The sequence below is a fragment of the Brassica napus genome, chromosome A8 (assembly GCF_020379485.1).
Source record: "Brassica napus cultivar Da-Ae chromosome A8, Da-Ae, whole genome shotgun sequence".
Taxonomy (NCBI): Eukaryota; Viridiplantae; Streptophyta; class Magnoliopsida; order Brassicales; family Brassicaceae; genus Brassica; species Brassica napus.
The window spans coordinates 16773000-16790348 of record NC_063441.1 but is presented as its reverse complement, the minus strand read 5'-3'; the positions used below and the strand labels follow the sequence as shown (position 1 = coordinate 16790348).

Below are 17349 nucleotides of genomic sequence, written 5' to 3'. Positions count from 1 at the left end.
CAGCTAATCTGTAGAAATCGATTTCTACAGGTTTTTAGAATTATAGTAATATGTAGATTTTGATTTCTACATGTTTTAGATTTACAGTAAATCTGTAGAAGTCGGTTTCTACGTGTTGTAGATTTATATTAATGTGTAGATTTTGATTTCTAAAGATTTAGATCGGTAGGTTAAGCATGGAATGTGTATTTTAAATATTTTTAGAATACTCTTATTTACGTAGATCATGTATTCTAAACATTGTAGATTCAATGAAAAAAGTGGATTTTGTTTTCTACTTTGTAGAATGCAATTTCTACTTTATTTAGAACATAATCTAAAATTTATGATTTAAACATTTTTAGAACTGAAAAAATACCACTAAGTTCATATTGGTATTTTATCAAAAGTTACTATTTTTCCAATTTTTTTTTGGTTTGTAAAACTACTTATTGAATTTATTTTCAAAAATATTAAAGGGTGTTATGGACAAAAATGACACAAAATAAATATTAGTCTAAAAGGACATAGTTATCATTTGTTTGCTCTAAAAACAATTTTCCCTAAAAACTTTTGCTTTCATTTGATTCTTATTTATTTAAATAATTCTTCATTGATCAAGCTAATACATAGAAGAATATTTACAACAGTAAAGAAGATGATTTTTTTTTTGTTTGTTAACGACGCTGGTTTTCTATGTTGTCTTGGTCTTCTATGTTGTCTTCTTGATTCCTATATAATCAGAGTTTTATTAAGAGTAATAGATTTATTTTACTTTTTTTGAACTAAATAATAGATTTATTGTGCATATGAAATTATTCATGTAGTTATACTGAATTAATATAAGACTTACGTATAACTTTATGTGTTTTACATTTTGTTTTGTAATATAATCTTTAGTTTTTTGGGTTTTTTTTTCTTTCTCTTCTTTGTATATTGATATCACATATCATTTTTGATTAATTTTTAATTTAATTATTTATTACTATTTGTAGTTATATTTAGTAATTTTAAGCATTTTTCTTATTTAATTGCATCATCCAAGATTAATATGGTTCTTCCTGTTGATTATTGTGTGAAAACATATATGGTCTCCGACGTCTCTTGCCGATCAAAATACAAATTTATGTGTATTTATATGTAGTATTTGCACATATATATGTGTCTGCTATTATACAATATGATACAAATTAACATGCAACTCGATTGAAGTGATTTGATTATGAGGATGACTTCCATCCAAGATATTTGTCTGCAATCACATGTTTGAAATTTTGGTATTTTTAAATTGAAGGTAGCTAATGTTCTTGGTATGATAGTGTTGTACGATCCACTTCAAAGTATAAAGTCCACTGACTTAGTCTCCAAAGAGTAGATAAATATTAGTAATTCAAAGGAAAATATGAAGAGATTGATTAGATTGATAAACCTTAACCAGTTACATACTTCAACCCATTTAATAGAAAAATAGCGGTTTTTATTTAGAAGGGAATTATTCTGAAGCATAGTCTCATGCTATTTAGATAAAGGACCCTTATAAGCAAAAACAATTGAAAAAACATTCCATTTGTTCCATATTTAAACATCTTTCTTCATACCCGAACCCTTTTGGTCCATATCCGAATACAATTTCCTTACTTCTAATTTCTCTTACATCGGTCCATAGCATCTTCTTGATTCTGTGACAAACCCTGGTAGCTTCTCTTCCTCACCCCCACTCAACAAATCTAAAAACAGTTTCTTGAGAACCACGTAACAACATTATGATACTTGAATGAGCTAAATCAAGATCTTTGACGTAAGCGGAGTAGTACCTGGTGCATTTCTTGGCATTTGTGTTGAGCTTTCTCTTTCTGGCTCACTGTGTATCCAACCACCATATTAGCAGCCGCTGCTGATTTATTTTTAATCAACTCCACATTCTTATAGCCACCTTATGCCCTGCATATCCCACTGCACCTTCCACCGTCCCTGCAATCGAGTTTGTCCCTTGCACTATCTACCCAACCACATCTGTTTTATGAGTAGCCACTTCGGCGTAATGAGCAGCTTCTGCCACCATCATCAGACGATTCCTTGCTCAATTTCATTGCTTCACATATTTCTTAAACAATTGTAGCCTTTCGCTGATACCGTTTTCTTCTCTTTCTCCCTTAAATACTCAGAATTTCTCTGAGCTTTCTTAGCTGCAATGTCCTTAGCTTCAAGAGGTTTGTGTAGCGTGTAGTTTTTATGCTCTTGCACCCTGTTCAGTCTTCTTTTAATTAGCCCCACAAACATTTAAGTTAAGATTAACATATAGAGATATCTTTGCAGACATCTATACAAATGGTACAAAAGTAAATCAAAGCTCTTTCTTATGCAATGATGTGTAATAGCTCAAAACCACTAACCTTTCTCTTTCATCCTAACCTCTGGCACTGATTTTTCAGATCCCTCATCTTCCTTTGGATATTTCTTCTATGAGTGAAAAGTAATCAATGATTGGTCAACGACCAACATAACAACCAATCTATAAACTGACACTTGATTGACACTTCGTTTACCAATTTCTTGTTGTACGGTCTCAATGTTCTTCTCGTAGTCAAACTTGTGATTTTCAGCCTTGGCAACATGAAGTTATTTCTCCTCACTTATTGTAAAACACAAGTATTATACTTTGTTATGACAACTGAGATGATAAGCTAATAACACAACTATGGGTAATTGTTGAGAGAACATACCCCATTTGTCAAGAATTTCCACTTATCTCCAGCAGCTTTTGCAACTTGTATGTCCATACAAATAATAGAAAACCAACAAAAAATACATTACAATCAAATTAAAAAGAGGAATAATGGCAACAGATTTATAAGTTCATATAACCATTGTCAAATACTTTTGACATCAAAATAACAGAAAGGATTCGAACCATCTAACCTGTATTAGATTTCGCAGTAGCCAGAGGAAGAACTTTTTTAAATAAAAAAATTTAACCCATGGAAACTACTGAACACAAAATAAAAGAAGAATTTGCAGGCGATTATTACATGAAAAAGAAGAAGGCCCCGGCTGGCCTTTTTGGTTTGTTTGGATCAGTTGCAGCCGCTTTGCTACATCCTGCTCACTTCGGTGGCTCCTTGGTCACATAGATAATCCACCTGGAGAGATCAAAATGAAGTATGGAGAGGAATTTGAGTAGGTAGCCAGGTACCGATTAAAAATCACATACATAGAAGAGAGATCTAGAAAGACACTGAAAATGAAAACAAATATTATTCGGCTCATAAACAAACTATCAACATGTATAAAAAAATCACAAAGGGATCGGGGAACACAACATCGAGAGGAATTAGAGATAAAATCATAGAAGAAAATCAAACAAAATTACCTTGCGAAAGATTGTCGAGCAAAGAAGGGAGCAAAAGGATAAATGTATGAGATCTTGGCCTAATGAAGAAGCATTAGTCAAGAGTTGCAAACTGATGAAGGTAGCTTCTTGGTGAATGAGAGCACCGTAAAAGAGCTATATATATAACGTTTTTAGGTGTGAGAGTTGGAAGAGTTGATTAGCTTTGTGTTAATGCAATAACGGTTGGGTCTTTATGAGTGATAGGGGTGGAAATGAGACTCTACGCAGGTGAATCGGTGGAGAAGATAACATAGTGATTTATGATTGATTTTTCAATGAGAAGGAAGAAGAAGTCGAATCGGTCTGGAGGCGATATTTTGTCAAAAATTAGGTAGGAGTTTGGGTTTGTAGAAATAAAGACGTGGACAAAAACAGAGGATTACTTAAAAATGAAGCTGACATGTCAATTTTTTACTGGTTGATTATTTAATCCAACGTGGACAGGCTCTCCTTTGACCATATTCCCCTTTTAGTATAGGTTAGATTAAACTTTTGTACCATTGGTTATAACGAACCACTTGTAACATGATATTTGAAAGTATAACTCAGAGTTCAAGTTCCGAGGCCATTTCTTTTCAGCTTGGCCTATGCAATTACTCTCCAGAGTAGTCAGAGCATCTGCATCGATGGTTCAATGCCCAGGTTTACACCATTCCCAAAAAAAATATTATAATATTTCCATTTTTATGAACTCATCCTTGCAGGTTCGCTGGAATAAACTCGGTTCATCACTGTAACGCTGATCCCATGCCACGTGGCGGTCCGCGATTGGTCCGTTTATTATTATTATTTTTTCAAATCAAACGAAAAAATAATAATAATAATAATAAATTAAAATTATGATCCTCCTCTCAAGGTTCATTGATGAAGATGCTCTTATGGACGGAAAAATCATGTGGGATATCTTTAAAATATCAAAATGGACAATAACTTATCTCCTTTTTCTTGGTCTGATCAGTAGCCTAAGAACATTTCCAAAAGACACTCTAAATTTTAAATATGAAATTTTTGCTTTCTAAAAAAAACTTCAAAACTTCAAATTTGAAGTTTTGAGAAGTAAAACTCTATATATAAAATTTCACTACTAAAAATTTCAAATTGAAGTTTCATATTTTCGTTTGCATTTTGATATCTATAATTACACATCACATTTATTATTTTTAGATATTTTCTCGTTTATCGTTTTAATCTTTATAAAAATTATATCTCATAAATATTTCAATTTTTTATAAATTTATAATTTCCACATAAAATTAAATAAACTTTAAAATAAAATTTAAAATATTTTAAAATTAGATTTAGACAACAACAATATACAAAAGAAACTTAACAAAAAAATATTTTAAAAAATTACATGAAGCCATATTACGACAACACAGATAGTCATATAAATTTGATCCGGAACATTCAAAATATTGTCCAAATTTTTTTTGTGTAATCGAAGATGGTTGTTTTTGTACGATTATTTCTTATTCAGATCAAATGTCTTCATGAATATTAATATCACCAAGTTAAGTTTTTAGCAATATTTTATTTTCTCTTTTAATTTTTTGTACAGATCTTATGTATTTACAAGTATTAATATCACCAAATTTTAACTATTTGTATATATAAATAATTTCATGGAATAATATGGTATTTTGGTTGAAGTTTAATATTAAGTATTATTTCTATTTAAAATTTTATATTTTAATCTAACATTTAAATAATTATTATTATTGTAATATTTTTATATATTGCTACTTATTATAAAAATTTTATGAATTTAAATTAATTATGATAAATATAAGGATCATAGTATAAAATACAAATAGTTTGGAAGCTAAGTTTGAAGTTTTTCTTTTGGAGAATAATACTTTTAAATTTCAAATATAAAGTTTTAGAAACTTCAAAATATATTATCATTCACACTTTCAGTCTGAGTATCATCGCACGTGCGTAGTTGATATAAACGGTAAAGTTACAAGAATCACCTGAAAAAAAAATTATTTTCTATAAACCAATAGGTGTTTATAGCATATATATAGTGCATGTTTAATGAACATGGATCTGCTGTGGACAACTGTTAGTCAGTATGGGTGTGCTATTAAACACTAAAAAACTTTAGTAAGCAATTTATTTTGGTCAAAATTTGGGTCATATGTAGAACCTATTATTGCATACTGATTGGCAACTAATTTCTGGATTATAGCTCTATAAATGTTTTAGATATATTTCGTTTAAACATACCTTATAGTTAGGACACAAAAAAAACACATACCTTAACATTTGCTTTTAAGAATGGTTCTTAGTTTCTTACAGTAAAGCAAGAAACTCGCATAGTATAGATATAAGCAGTGCCGTCCCGGTAATTTTGGTGGCCTAAAGCCAAAAAAATCTTTTTGCTATATAAAATATCTTAAGTCATGATTTTTAAACAAAAAACATATATGTAAATCAGAAATGTGTTGTTACAAAAAAAAAATCAGAAATGTGTTTGGACTCGCGATTATAAAAAATGCAAAATCAGTTTGGAAACTACAGAAGCAAGTGATTTTCTTTAAAATATAAGAGATCCAAACATCATCACACTATGTTATAGGAACGAAGCATTTAAAATGTGGCCTTTAGAGTTCACTTTGTAATTTGTGGCCTAAAGCCTATGCTTCATTTGCCTTAAGGAAGGGACGGCCCTGGATATAAGGGACGAACCAAAATAAACAAAGAATGATATCTGTTATAATTTCTTTTTGGGACTTCAAGTATCTGGGAAGCTGAGCTTGAAACTTAAAGAGTTAAAACTCGTCGAACTAAAGATAATAACGTTTACTATTGGTAAAATCGAAATGATACGCTGACGATTGACACCGGGCGTCCAGTGAAACTTTTATAAATTAATAATGTTAAGACTATACGAAAATTATAATTTTTTTATTAATTTATAGAGATATTAATTTATCGATATACTAATTTAACCAAAAACTTAATTTGAAATTATAAAATTATATTATTTGTAGAAATTTTTAGTATATATTAGTTTAAAGAAGTTATACTAAACTTTTTTTTAACTTACGACGACGATAATTGGGGTTCGACACTTGAAGGATTTTAAGATTCGTTGCTAATAAAAAAAATAGCAAAATCTGAAGTTGAGTTTGAGATTCGAGATGTGATTGGTTCGAAACAGTCGAGCCCACGTGGTCCTTATGGATCTTTATTACCATGTTGTCTATTTAGGCCTTACCTGGATGTGTAAATTTGAATTTGATTAGGGTTTAGATTTGGTTTAGTTCGGTGTAAAATGTTTTTATTTAAATCAATCCAATTAATTTGTGATTTGGTTTTGATTCGGAATTATCAGAAGTTCGAATCCGATTTCATTTTCTAAAGATTTTGTTTTACATATTATTGTGATTTTGAAATATCATGCATGGAAGAGTCAAAGTGATGTCTCATAAACCGGAAAGTGAAATTACTTGTAAATAAAACACAAAAATACTTTTAAAAGGATCAGGTGTACGGATTCAGCGGTGGAGCGTGCGAAGGCATCCATCAATTGTTGTTCGCATGAGCGGTTCCTGCTCTCCCACGTGTGCCTGTCACAGATTCATATTGCATTATCAATTCAAATTGATGTGGAGAGCTTGATTCATATTGCATTATGACTATATAAATATAGACATTATGCATATATTATAATTTGAATCTTGCCTTCTAAAACTCAAAAATTTTACTTGAGACATGAAGTTGTGGTTTTTCCTCATCTTGTCCATATACCAACATTATTCTATACACAAAAGCAAACTATTGGAGATAACTTATACAGAATGTGGATTACTTTGATAGTCGTTCAAAAAAAAAGGATTACTTTGATAAAAAAAAAAGAAGCAAGTCATATATATATATTCTTTATGGACGGGGTTGGACTTGCATTAATTACAATTTACAAATTGGTAAGCATTAAGGCGTAGAAACTAACAAATGTTAACTATGTGATATCAAATATTTAATATTTTGCCATATTTGGAAACTTACGACAAAACAAATAATATAGTGAATCACCGCAACTCCAAGTTCCTGTCTGACACTTGTACTTGATAAATTCTATTATATATTTCATTAACATAAAAATAATATATTCATTTGTATTTTGCAGAAAGCCATATGGACTATTTGTACTATTATGTATTTTGTTGATCAATCCATTCTTTTACTTTTTTGGGCAAATATCTTTCGTACAAATCCATTTATATATATAGTTGTTTCATATGACCATAATAATTAAGGCCCCTAAAGTTTTTTTTCACTTATAAAGTAATTAAATTAAGAAAAGAAAATTTTGTCAGAGAGGCAGAGTCCTGTGATGCCCATTCACTATTTTCACATGACATCTGATAGAATAGAATACTAAAAATAATTATAAATATGTACGGACATGTCAAAAAGAAAATATTATTGATGATGGAAATTTACCTAAATCACAATCGGTTAATATAATTTTGTTGGGTCTAAATCGGTTAATATAATTTCATTTTTTATCCAAACAATTCCATTAAGTTTCCACTATCTCCGATTATAAACTAGAAAAGAATTAAGCAGTGATTAAGTAATATATATATGTATTTATATTAATATACGTATATTTAAGCTATATTTATATATTCTCTTAACCTAGAAACATTATACAAACTTCTTTCTATTTCGTTGGTTGCTTTTATTTTTTCTCCCTATTTATTAAAAGTAAACGCTAATACTATTTTGGACTAGAACTTACTATATATCAAATCTATCAAAAATGTCTCAATTTAAGATGTAAGTTTGTGTGTATATATGTGTGTGCACATGCATATATATCTTTAGTTTATTCCTCGAATAGATTGTTGACTCTTGGCTCAACCTTCCTTTCTTTCTCTTTCTCCTTATTTGTTTCTCTTCTTCTTCGTTTCCCTTTTGTTTTTGTAAGATCTACAAAAAAAACCCTAGAAAGAGAGGAACGTAGGGGAGAATCAATTAGAGGATAAAATTGATGGGAAGAGGGAAGATTGTGATCCAAAGGATCGATGATTCTACCAGTAGACAAGTCACTTTCTCCAAACGAAGAAAGGGTCTTATCAAGAAAGCCAAAGAGCTAGCCATTCTCTGTGACGCCGAGGTCGGTCTCATCATCTTCTCCAGCACCGGAAAGCTCTATGACTTTGCCAGCTCCAGGTTCCACTTTTACAGTTATTCAATCTGAAATCTTATAATCTTCTTGTTTGTGTGGATATATCTATGGGAGTGAGTCTGTAAGTGTGCGCTATATTCATTGAGATTTAGTTGTATGATCGACTCATTAGTAGTTGATTTTTTGTTTGCATATTGCGGCTAGAACATGTTACATTTTACTATATGTACAATAAGATGTGTATATAAGCCGACACATTTTTATTTTGGTTAACAAAGAAAGATTGGAAATGAGAAGAAGTTAATTTAAAGAAGAATGATATCTTCGAATATGAAAAGGTTAATTCGATTTTTATCTTGGCTTAAGGACTTTCTTAACATGGGTTTAGTTATAGCAAATGCTCATTTTTGCCTCTTCCGAAATCCGAATTTTAGAAAGGTTTGGAAAGTAGATGAAACAACAAGTGAATTCTCAAACATCAGTTTTAGAGAGAATTGTGAGGAGGCCACTAGATTGAATGATTGGTATGGAGAGGATCTTAATTGCTCAAAACCAATAAACTAGGAGATGCTTTACTCTAATCTAATATAACAAATAATTTATTTGTAGTAGAAATATAAACACCTTCTATATATTTTTGTTCATAGACTATTTATTATGAAAGAAAGGTCAGATATTTGTATATCTGACACTATATATGCAGGATAGTGACCTTCATCTTTCATCTGAATTAGTTTTTATACTGTGGCTAGCAAAATAAATTTGGAAACAAGTTATATTAATGGGGTTATTTGTGAAATAACCAAAAAAAACGAAAATTAGTTTTTAAGAGAGTTCTATATTCATTGATATATGTTCCATCGTAAGAGTATAGATTATATATATATTACCAGCTAATCTTTGTAAAAAAAATATTTTTTTGTTGATAAACTCATATTTAACACGATTGCATATTTATCAGTTCAAGCAATTAAAAAGAGTCCCAAAAGCGAAATGGAACTTTGATAATATCCTTGATTATTTAGCACATAAAACCTTATTATATACTTTATTTGCAAAAAAAAATCATTTTAACATTTTTCACACAAATTAAAAAATGATTGTAATGCATTTAATTTTTGTATTAATTACACGTATTTAACCAATAATATTTAAGATAAATAAAATTATTTATAAAATCAATGAATTTGTAATTAATATTATCTGAAAGTTGAGTTAGACTTCTAAAATAACTTTTTTGTGTAACAAAAAAAAGTTAAAATGAAACTTTTTCAGAAACGAATGAGTATATGTGTAGAAGTGTCGATATCATTTTCTCAGGTATCATAGAATTAACGAACCATGAACCATCGTATATGTGAAACTTAGCATAGTTGAGTTTACAATAATTTAAGCTAACTGACAAGTGACAACATGATAAAACTCTGACACATGCTATTGTTTGTGGGAGCTATAAAAAGTGTGCCATAGTAATGCATTCTATTTATGATCCAGCCTTGGTGTTAAATTCTTCTTTTCCCCCTCATTATAATTGTTTCAAAGTACTTGCTTATTCAGACCCGAGAGAGAGAAAAACACCGAAGCAATTTTTGTTGTTTATTGAAAAAGAAAATGACTATTTAGTTTATTTAGTTTACATAATTGTGTGTGTGTGTTATCTATATAGATTATAGCCTATTACAAAACCTAAGAACTCTATTGTCTGTATAGCACATACGAAGGATACTAAACAAAAAATTCAAAGTTATGAGTTGTAAGATTTCTCAATCAACTTCATGGACACTTTCTTATATATTCTTTACTGTGATAACTTGAAATGATATGAGTGAAATATACACCACGATCAAGTTACCAATAACAAATTTTTTGAGCAGCATGAAGTCAGTTATTGATAGATACAACAAGAGCAAGATCGAACAACAACAACTACTGAACCCCGCATCAGAAGTCAAGGTACATATCTAGACAAACATGTGAATATGTGATTAAACTGATTCAGTTTTTAGAATCGTGTATTGAAATGAAAAAATTGATTTACTAACTCCAAAGTTTGATGAGTTATGTTCGCTCTGTTTGCGACGCCCTACTATCAAGACATCACATGAAACGATTCCCTGAGCTTATGCCACTACGTTTTTGTTTTTCCTCTTGTTTTTTGTTTTTTTTTGTTTTTTGCAAGGAAGAGATAGCTGGTTAAGCTTAGTTTGTATTTAAATACAAATCTCTTCATTTTCAACAATATCTAACTTCATGGAAAGGTGTGATGACTTATTTGTATTGTGTTATAGTTTTGGCAGAGAGAAGCTGCGGTTCTAAGGCAAGAATTGCATGCTTTGCAAGAGAATCATAGGTGTTGCCTTGAACTACCATCACTTTCTAACATATATCATATTAAGAAAAGAATAAACTTATACATTGAGATACATGTTTTCTACGAAGCAGACAAATTATGGGGGAACAACTAAATGGTTTGAGCGTCAACGAGCTAAACAATCTTGAGAATCAACTTGAGATAAGTTTGCGTGGTATTCGTATGAAAAAGGTATATACTACGTATACTCTCTACCTTGTGTTTTGTACTTTAGAAGTGTACGTGTTTCTCAAATAATGACTTTAAAGCTCAAAGATTTGATTGCTGATCCGGATTCCACAGGAACAAATGATGAATCATGAGATCCAAGAACTAAGCCAAAAGGTCACTATGAGATATGCAATTACACACAATATATTTCTCACGCATATCAATCTAAACTCTCCAAAAATAATATGTTACAATTTTCACTTTGTGATTTTTCTGATGGTGGTGCAGAGGAACCTCATTCATCAGGAGAACCTCGAGTTATCTCGAAAAGTACAACGGATTCATCAAGAAAATGTGGAGCTCTACAAGAAGGTAAAAACATATACACAAACTTCATTTGCTTGGATCGTAAACTAGCTAGAGCTTCGAAGTGATGGCTTCCACTTTCTATGGTTCTTGCAGGCTTATACATCAAGCACAAACGGGTTTATACAACGTGAACTAGCTGTCGCGGATGATGAATCTAACACTCAGATCAGGCTGCAACTAAGCCAACCGGATCATTCCGATTATGAGACCCCACCAAGAGCAAGCCAATAACACCATGTGGTAGACTTTCTATGTTGATCTCATGAAGTAAAAATACTTTAGACAGTCTCATATATTAATGTAACTCGTTTAAATTTCACAGATTGATGTGTGGAGATACCATGGTGTTAAAAGAATAAACCAAAGGTGTTTGAATACAGATCTTGAATTGGAAACAAACAAGAAACTTCAAGAAGCCAAGCCATAATAAGCAGCATGTCTCTTCTAAATTTTCATCAAATCATACTTTTCCTTTCTCTTGTCCGTTTCAATTGTATAACTGAAGCATATATAATACAGAAGAAATACAATTAAAATTGTGTTTATTATACTCATCCTGAGTATATACTGACATATGGTCCGGTCCTTTTATAACCACACATTCGCTAATTAACTGAAGAAAAAAGAACATCCACTTGATTTTATCGGAATTCTCTATAAATGTTCTACACTTAAGAAAATATATATATCTCAACACTTAAGATTTTAATTTTCAGTAACAATGCACTTAAGATGTTCGACAATGGTTGTTGCTCTCCTTCTTTTCCTCCTGCCCCATTTGTTCTTTACCTATTTCAGAGTTGTTTGTTGGGTCTGATCTGACTTGGTAAGATACTACTTTGTAAGCTTTGTTTATGGTTTCCGGGGGACATGTAAGTCATCCGATAGCTTTAGACTCTAGGAAGTGGTCTGTATTCTATCATGTAATGGCTTGATTTGTAACATCCCAATTTTTGATATATTTGGAAGGACTCATTAAAATTGATTTAGCTATATATGTTACCAAAATGTGTTTATCTTTTCGGGCACATATCCGTTTAGAACTCTAGATTTAAGCGTGATTAAATTGAAATAATAGAAAGATGAGTGATCTATCGAAGTGATTTACGATATCGTATGAGTGAGGCCAAAACATGAAAAAATGTCATATGGTGATTGCATGTTCAGTAAACAAGACTAATAAGCTTCCGAAAAATTAACACACTGTCCATTCACGGGATAGAGCCTACGGGCCGAATGAGCGGGCATAGATGGCCCATCAGCCGTAGGAGGATTACATGATTATTATCAATCAAATCTTTATGGGAAAAAGAATAAAATTTTAATCTATAAAAAAGTATTCACTTTAACTGATTAAATCTGTTACCACAAAAAATAAAATAAAAATGAATTTTCCTTTTTAGAAGAAAATATAAAAAGAAAAGAGGGAAAAAATTCGAAAGTTTTCTGCAACCACTGAAAGCTGAGCCAAAAGCAGAGGCCACAATTCTCTCGTTATCTCTCCACAGGATAAACCCACTAGTCTTGTTTTTTTCTCTCGTTCATGATTCAAATCTATCTCTAGGGTTTCCAAAGAGAGAAGGAGCTAGGCAGAGAGAGGTTCAGCGAAAATGGCGATGGCCATGGCTCTTCGAAGACTTTCTTCTTCAGTTGACAAACCCATTCGTCCTCTTATAAGATCAACTACATGCTACATGGTAACGTCCTCAACATCCCTCCTTTCTATCAGATTTCATCATCGGGTCCAAGTTTTCAAGATTTGAGTTTCTGATTCTTGGTTCTTGTTTTGTACAGTCATCTCTGCCCAGTGAAGCTGTTGATGAGAAGGAGAGATCTCGTGTCACTGTACGCTTTACTTAACTTAACTTTCATTTCTCCTTTGAGTCTTTGACCCCTCTGTAATAATATCTTGTTGTATATAGTTTCCTTGCGGCTGAAGCAATGACTTTTGTTCTGAAAATATAATGAAACCTATGTGTGTGTGATATGGCTCGTTACAGTGGCCAAAACAGCTTAACGCATCTTTGGAGGAGGTTGATCCTGAGATTGCTGACATCATTGAGCATGAGAAAGCTAGACAATGGAAGGTTAATTAGTTTAAGTCTTGTTACTTTTTAGTGAAGATTGTAAGTTGTTGCTGATATTTTGTAATGATTATGTTATCAAAGGGACTTGAACTCATTCCATCTGAGAATTTCACATCTGTCTCGGTGATGCAAGCTGTTGGGTCTGTCATGACTAACAAGTACAGTGAAGGGTACCCTGGTGCTAGATACTATGGAGGAAATGAGTATGTTCACTTTTCACTATCTGAGACATGATTGCTAGATTAATCTCAGTGACAAGAATGGTAACCTTTTTCTTTGAAGGTACATAGACATGGCAGAGACTTTATGCCAAAAGCGCGCTCTTGAGGCTTTCAGATTAGATCCTGAAAAGTGGGGAGGTAAACTACTCATTCCATGTATCCTGACTTGTTATGATCCTTAGATGATACTTATATTTTGAGTCCTGTGGTTATACAGTGAATGTGCAACCCTTGTCTGGATCTCCTGCCAACTTCCATGTCTACACTGCATTGCTAAAGCCTCATGAGAGAATTATGGCACTTGATCTTCCTCATGGTGGTCATCTTTCTCATGGTTATCAGGTTACCATCAACTTCACTTTGTTAATTTTCTTGCACCTTTAATTGTGTCTTAACCATAAACTTAAACCTAAACGTCCATTATCTTTTTATGAGTATATAACAGTTTGTTTTCTCTTAATTATCATCAGACTGACACCAAGAAGATATCTGCTGTGTCTATCTTCTTTGAGACAATGCCATATCGTTTGGATGAGAGCACTGGATACATCGACTATGATCAGGTTCTCTATTATTCAATCAAAGCATCATGGTAGTATATGCTTAATCTTACAATACTACTACATGTGTCTTTAATCTTGCTATGTAGATGGAGAAAAGTGCTACTCTTTTCAGGCCAAAACTGATTGTTGCTGGTGCGAGTGCTTATGCTCGATTGTATGACTATGCCCGCATCCGAAAGGTATATTCAATCTCGTATTCAAATAATCTCATAACAGACTATTGTAAATAAAGAGTGAGTTATGATCCAAAACTCTTTTGGCAGGTGTGTAACAAGCAAAAAGCTGTGATGCTAGCAGATATGGCACACATCAGTGGTTTGGTTGCTGCTGGTGTAATCCCTTCACCGTTCGACTACGCAGATGTTGTGACAACTACAACTCACAAGTCACTTCGTGGACCTCGTGGAGCCATGATTTTCTACAGAAAGGGTGTTAAGGAAATTAACAAACAAGGGAAAGAGGTAGAACAAAACAAAACAAAAAATGTTTTACAGATTTTATCTACACTCTCATTCATTTTGTTGTTTTTTTTTTTTTGAAAGGTTTTGTATGATTTTGAAGACAAGATAAATCAAGCTGTCTTCCCTGGTCTTCAAGGTGGTCCACATAACCACACTATTACAGGACTAGCTGTTGCTTTAAAACAGGTATAGAGAATTGAACTAAACGTTGCTTATTGGATTATTAACAGTTTCTTTAATATTTTGTTCAAAATTGCAGGCAACTACTTCAGAGTACAAAGCATACCAAGAGCAAGTCCTGAGTAACTCTGCAAAGTTTGCTCAGGTGAAGAAAGAAGAAACCATACGCATATTTTTTATTATTTGATTATATATCTAAAGTGTTTTATTGTTGTTTGGTGTAGACTCTGATGGAGAAAGGGTATGAACTTGTTTCTGGTGGAACTGACAACCATCTGGTTCTAGTGAACCTGAAGCCCAAGGTTACTTGATCTTTACTTGTTATATAATCTTCTTACTTGAAACTCCTTTTTTATTTATTTATCTGATTTTTTTGGTTGGCAGGGAATTGATGGATCTAGAGTTGAGAAAGTGTTGGAAGCTGTTCACATTGCATCAAACAAAAACACTGTTCCTGGAGATGTTTCTGCCATGGTTCCTGGTGGAATCCGAATGGGTAGGAATCGCAGTTAGCTAGACTTTTTTTTTCTACTGAAATGGAAATTTCTCAAACCATTGTTATTTTTCAGGTACACCTGCTCTTACTTCCAGAGGCTTTGTTGAGGAAGACTTTGCTAAAGTAGCTGAATACTTTGACAAAGCTGTAACGTTGGCTCTCAAAGTCAAATCTGAAGCTCAAGGTTCCTCATTTTCTCTTTATCTCTGATTCAATGTTTTTACTTTCTTTGTAAACAATGCTTGAACTTATTTAACTTGTTGTGTTCTGAAAACTAGGGACCAAGCTGAAAGACTTTGTGTCAGCAATGGAAGCTTCTTCAACCATTCAATCAGAGATTGCTAAGCTGCGCCATGAAGTTGAGGAATTTGCTAAACAGTTTCCAACAATTGGGTTTGAGAAAGAAACCATGAAGTACAAGAACTAAATGTTTTATCCTACAAGTCTTTTTATTATGCTTTGAACTTCCATGGAATGTATAGATGATAATAATCCACGTACACTCTAAACTCTGTCTTATGCTATGAGAAAAAAATAATGAGCGTTCTATGCAAATCATTTTCTTAGATCATTCTCTGTTATATAAAAATCTAAAGACAGAAAAATAGTTAACAAAACATGTAACATATTAAAAATATTTTTTACCTCTCAAGTACTCTCAAGTGGCTTAAGATCAACCACAAAACCCCAAAAAAAAACAAAAAAGAATGAGCAAAATGAAAATTGTGAGGAGCTCATCCATAAGCTGTGGCCATTTCTCAACCTCATCAAATCTCTTTACAGAACATGGTTCTGTAACCAGATAACATCTCACAACATAAACTCTCTTCTTCTTTTTTCACATTTTTCAGACAAGAAAAAAAATGGCTGCAGCATTCTCTTACACTGCATGTCCTAAGTTTTCTCTATTACAACCTCCCATGGCTGCTCAAATCCGACCAATTAGAATATCACAAAAGACTTTCGTGGTGACAAACCCTGAGCAAGACAACACACTCCAGGAACAAGGAATAGATACAATCAAAGAAGAGCAACCAGCAGAGCAGCAGATGAAGAAGCAGCCAACGCCATTGAGACCAGTGGAGAAACAGACTAATGTGAAGAGCACAGGCTTGCCAAGAGAGTTCGGTGGTGAGTGGCTAAGCAGTGTGACACGCCACGTCAGGATATACGCTGCTTATATCGATCCAGAGACTTGTGAGTTTGACCAGACGCAGCTGGATAAACTCACTTTGATTCTTGATCCAACTGAAGAGTTTGTGTGGGAAGATGAAAGCTGTAACAAGGTTTACTCTTATTTTCAAGAACTAGTCGATCACTATGAGGTAACAATATTAAAACTATATCATTTTACTTGATATTATTAAATTTTGGAAGAGAGATTGATATTGAATATGGTTTTTGATTTTATAAAGAGAGAGTTAGAAGAGCTAGACTTTTTCTTATTTATTTTTATTTTTTTGGACAGGGAGCACCATTGACAGAGTATACACTAAGGTTGATAGGATCAGACGTAGAGCATTACATAAGGAAGATGTTGTTTGATGGAGAGATACAATACAACATGGATGCAAGAGTTCTTAATTTCAGTATGGGCAAGCCTCGTGTTCAATTCAACACCAGCAACATTGAAGGTGGTGGAGACGACCAGCCTCAAGAAGATGCATAGTGAAAACAACTCTATACCAAAACTATGGAGAAAGAAGAGAGATATCAAAACAATGTGATCTTTTGTATATGGGTTTATGAAATGCTTTTTCATTTTCTCATGCTACAAGTAACATATGTATATACATATATTATGATCTGGTCATATGCTATGGTTTAACTTTTAATTATCAGTCCGCATAAGTCATAACCATGAAATTATTATAAACAAATCATAATTACAACTACATCTTTTTGTCATAAATTAATATTTTGGAAAAAATCATATTT

The 17349-nt window shown here is 32.3% G+C and overlaps 3 protein-coding genes and 1 long non-coding RNA gene across 8 annotated transcripts; 3 read left to right on the top strand and 1 right to left on the bottom strand.

Annotated features, from left to right (window-relative positions):
- Positions 1-51: 51 nt before the first annotated feature.
- Positions 52-3872, bottom strand: LOC125577097. Of its 4 annotated transcripts, none has more exons than XR_007315405.1 (6): positions 3350-3867; positions 3009-3119; positions 2703-2746; positions 2526-2611; positions 2373-2439; positions 52-2224 (listed from the first exon to the last, which is right to left on the bottom strand). It is a non-coding gene; the product is annotated as an uncharacterized LOC125577097 (long non-coding RNA). The 4 variants fall into 4 exon arrangements; XR_007315407.1 differs by having other exon boundaries at positions 52-1719; positions 1794-2224; positions 2703-3119; positions 3350-3861; XR_007315406.1 differs by having other exon boundaries at positions 52-1706; positions 1794-2224; positions 2703-3119; positions 3350-3861.
- Positions 3873-7220: 3348 nt separating this feature from the next.
- LOC106359933 (agamous-like MADS-box protein AGL21) lies at positions 7221-12635 on the top strand. Of its 2 annotated transcripts, XM_013799552.3 has the most exons (8): positions 7261-8557; positions 10388-10466; positions 10802-10863; positions 10956-11055; positions 11167-11208; positions 11323-11406; positions 11497-11643; positions 11726-12635. In XM_013799552.3, exons 1-7 carry the CDS (start codon positions 8376-8378, stop codon positions 11632-11634), a joined length of 687 nt encoding a protein of 228 aa, XP_013655006.1. In that variant the 5' UTR covers positions 7261-8375; the 3' UTR covers positions 11635-11643; positions 11726-12635. The 2 variants fall into 2 exon arrangements, with proteins under 2 accessions (XP_048593804.1, XP_013655006.1); XM_048737847.1 differs by having other exon boundaries at positions 7221-8557; positions 11167-11406.
- A 206-nt stretch (positions 12636-12841) lies between these two features.
- LOC106361388 (serine hydroxymethyltransferase 1, mitochondrial) lies at positions 12842-15966 on the top strand. Its single transcript, XM_013801123.3, has 15 exons — positions 12842-13100; positions 13198-13248; positions 13404-13490; positions 13572-13693; positions 13773-13849; positions 13929-14053; positions 14182-14274; positions 14361-14453; positions 14538-14735; positions 14817-14921; positions 14995-15060; positions 15140-15217; positions 15300-15411; positions 15485-15595; positions 15690-15966. Exons 1-15 carry the CDS (start codon positions 13014-13016, stop codon positions 15836-15838), a joined length of 1554 nt encoding a protein of 517 aa, XP_013656577.2. The 5' UTR covers positions 12842-13013; the 3' UTR covers positions 15839-15966.
- A 132-nt stretch (positions 15967-16098) lies between these two features.
- Positions 16099-17252, top strand: LOC106361389 (NAD(P)H-quinone oxidoreductase subunit M, chloroplastic). The gene is made up of 2 exons (XM_013801124.3): positions 16099-16736; positions 16880-17252. The coding sequence occupies exons 1-2, from the start codon at positions 16275-16277 to the stop codon at positions 17078-17080; spliced, it is 663 nt and encodes a 220-aa protein (XP_013656578.2). The 5' UTR covers positions 16099-16274; the 3' UTR covers positions 17081-17252.
- Positions 17253-17349: the final 97 nt, after the last annotated feature.

Coding starts and splice junctions, on each gene's coding strand:
- LOC106359933 (XM_048737847.1), top strand. CDS start 8,376: ATGGGAAGAGGGAAGATTGTGATCCAAAGGATCGATGATTCTACCAGT. Junction 10,467..10,801: donor ACCCCGCATCAGAAGTCAAG/GTACATATCTAG, acceptor ATTGTGTTATAG/TTTTGGCAGAGAGAAGCTGC. Junction 10,864..10,955: donor GCTTTGCAAGAGAATCATAG/GTGTTGCCTTGA, acceptor TCTACGAAGCAG/ACAAATTATGGGGGAACAAC.
- LOC106361388 (XM_013801123.3), top strand. CDS start 13,014: ATGGCGATGGCCATGGCTCTTCGAAGACTTTCTTCTTCAGTTGACAAA. Junction 13,491..13,571: donor AGAAAGCTAGACAATGGAAG/GTTAATTAGTTT, acceptor ATGTTATCAAAG/GGACTTGAACTCATTCCATC. Junction 14,275..14,360: donor GATACATCGACTATGATCAG/GTTCTCTATTAT, acceptor CTTGCTATGTAG/ATGGAGAAAAGTGCTACTCT.
- LOC106361389 (XM_013801124.3), top strand. CDS start 16,275: ATGGCTGCAGCATTCTCTTACACTGCATGTCCTAAGTTTTCTCTATTA. Junction 16,737..16,879: donor AACTAGTCGATCACTATGAG/GTAACAATATTA, acceptor TTTTTTGGACAG/GGAGCACCATTGACAGAGTA.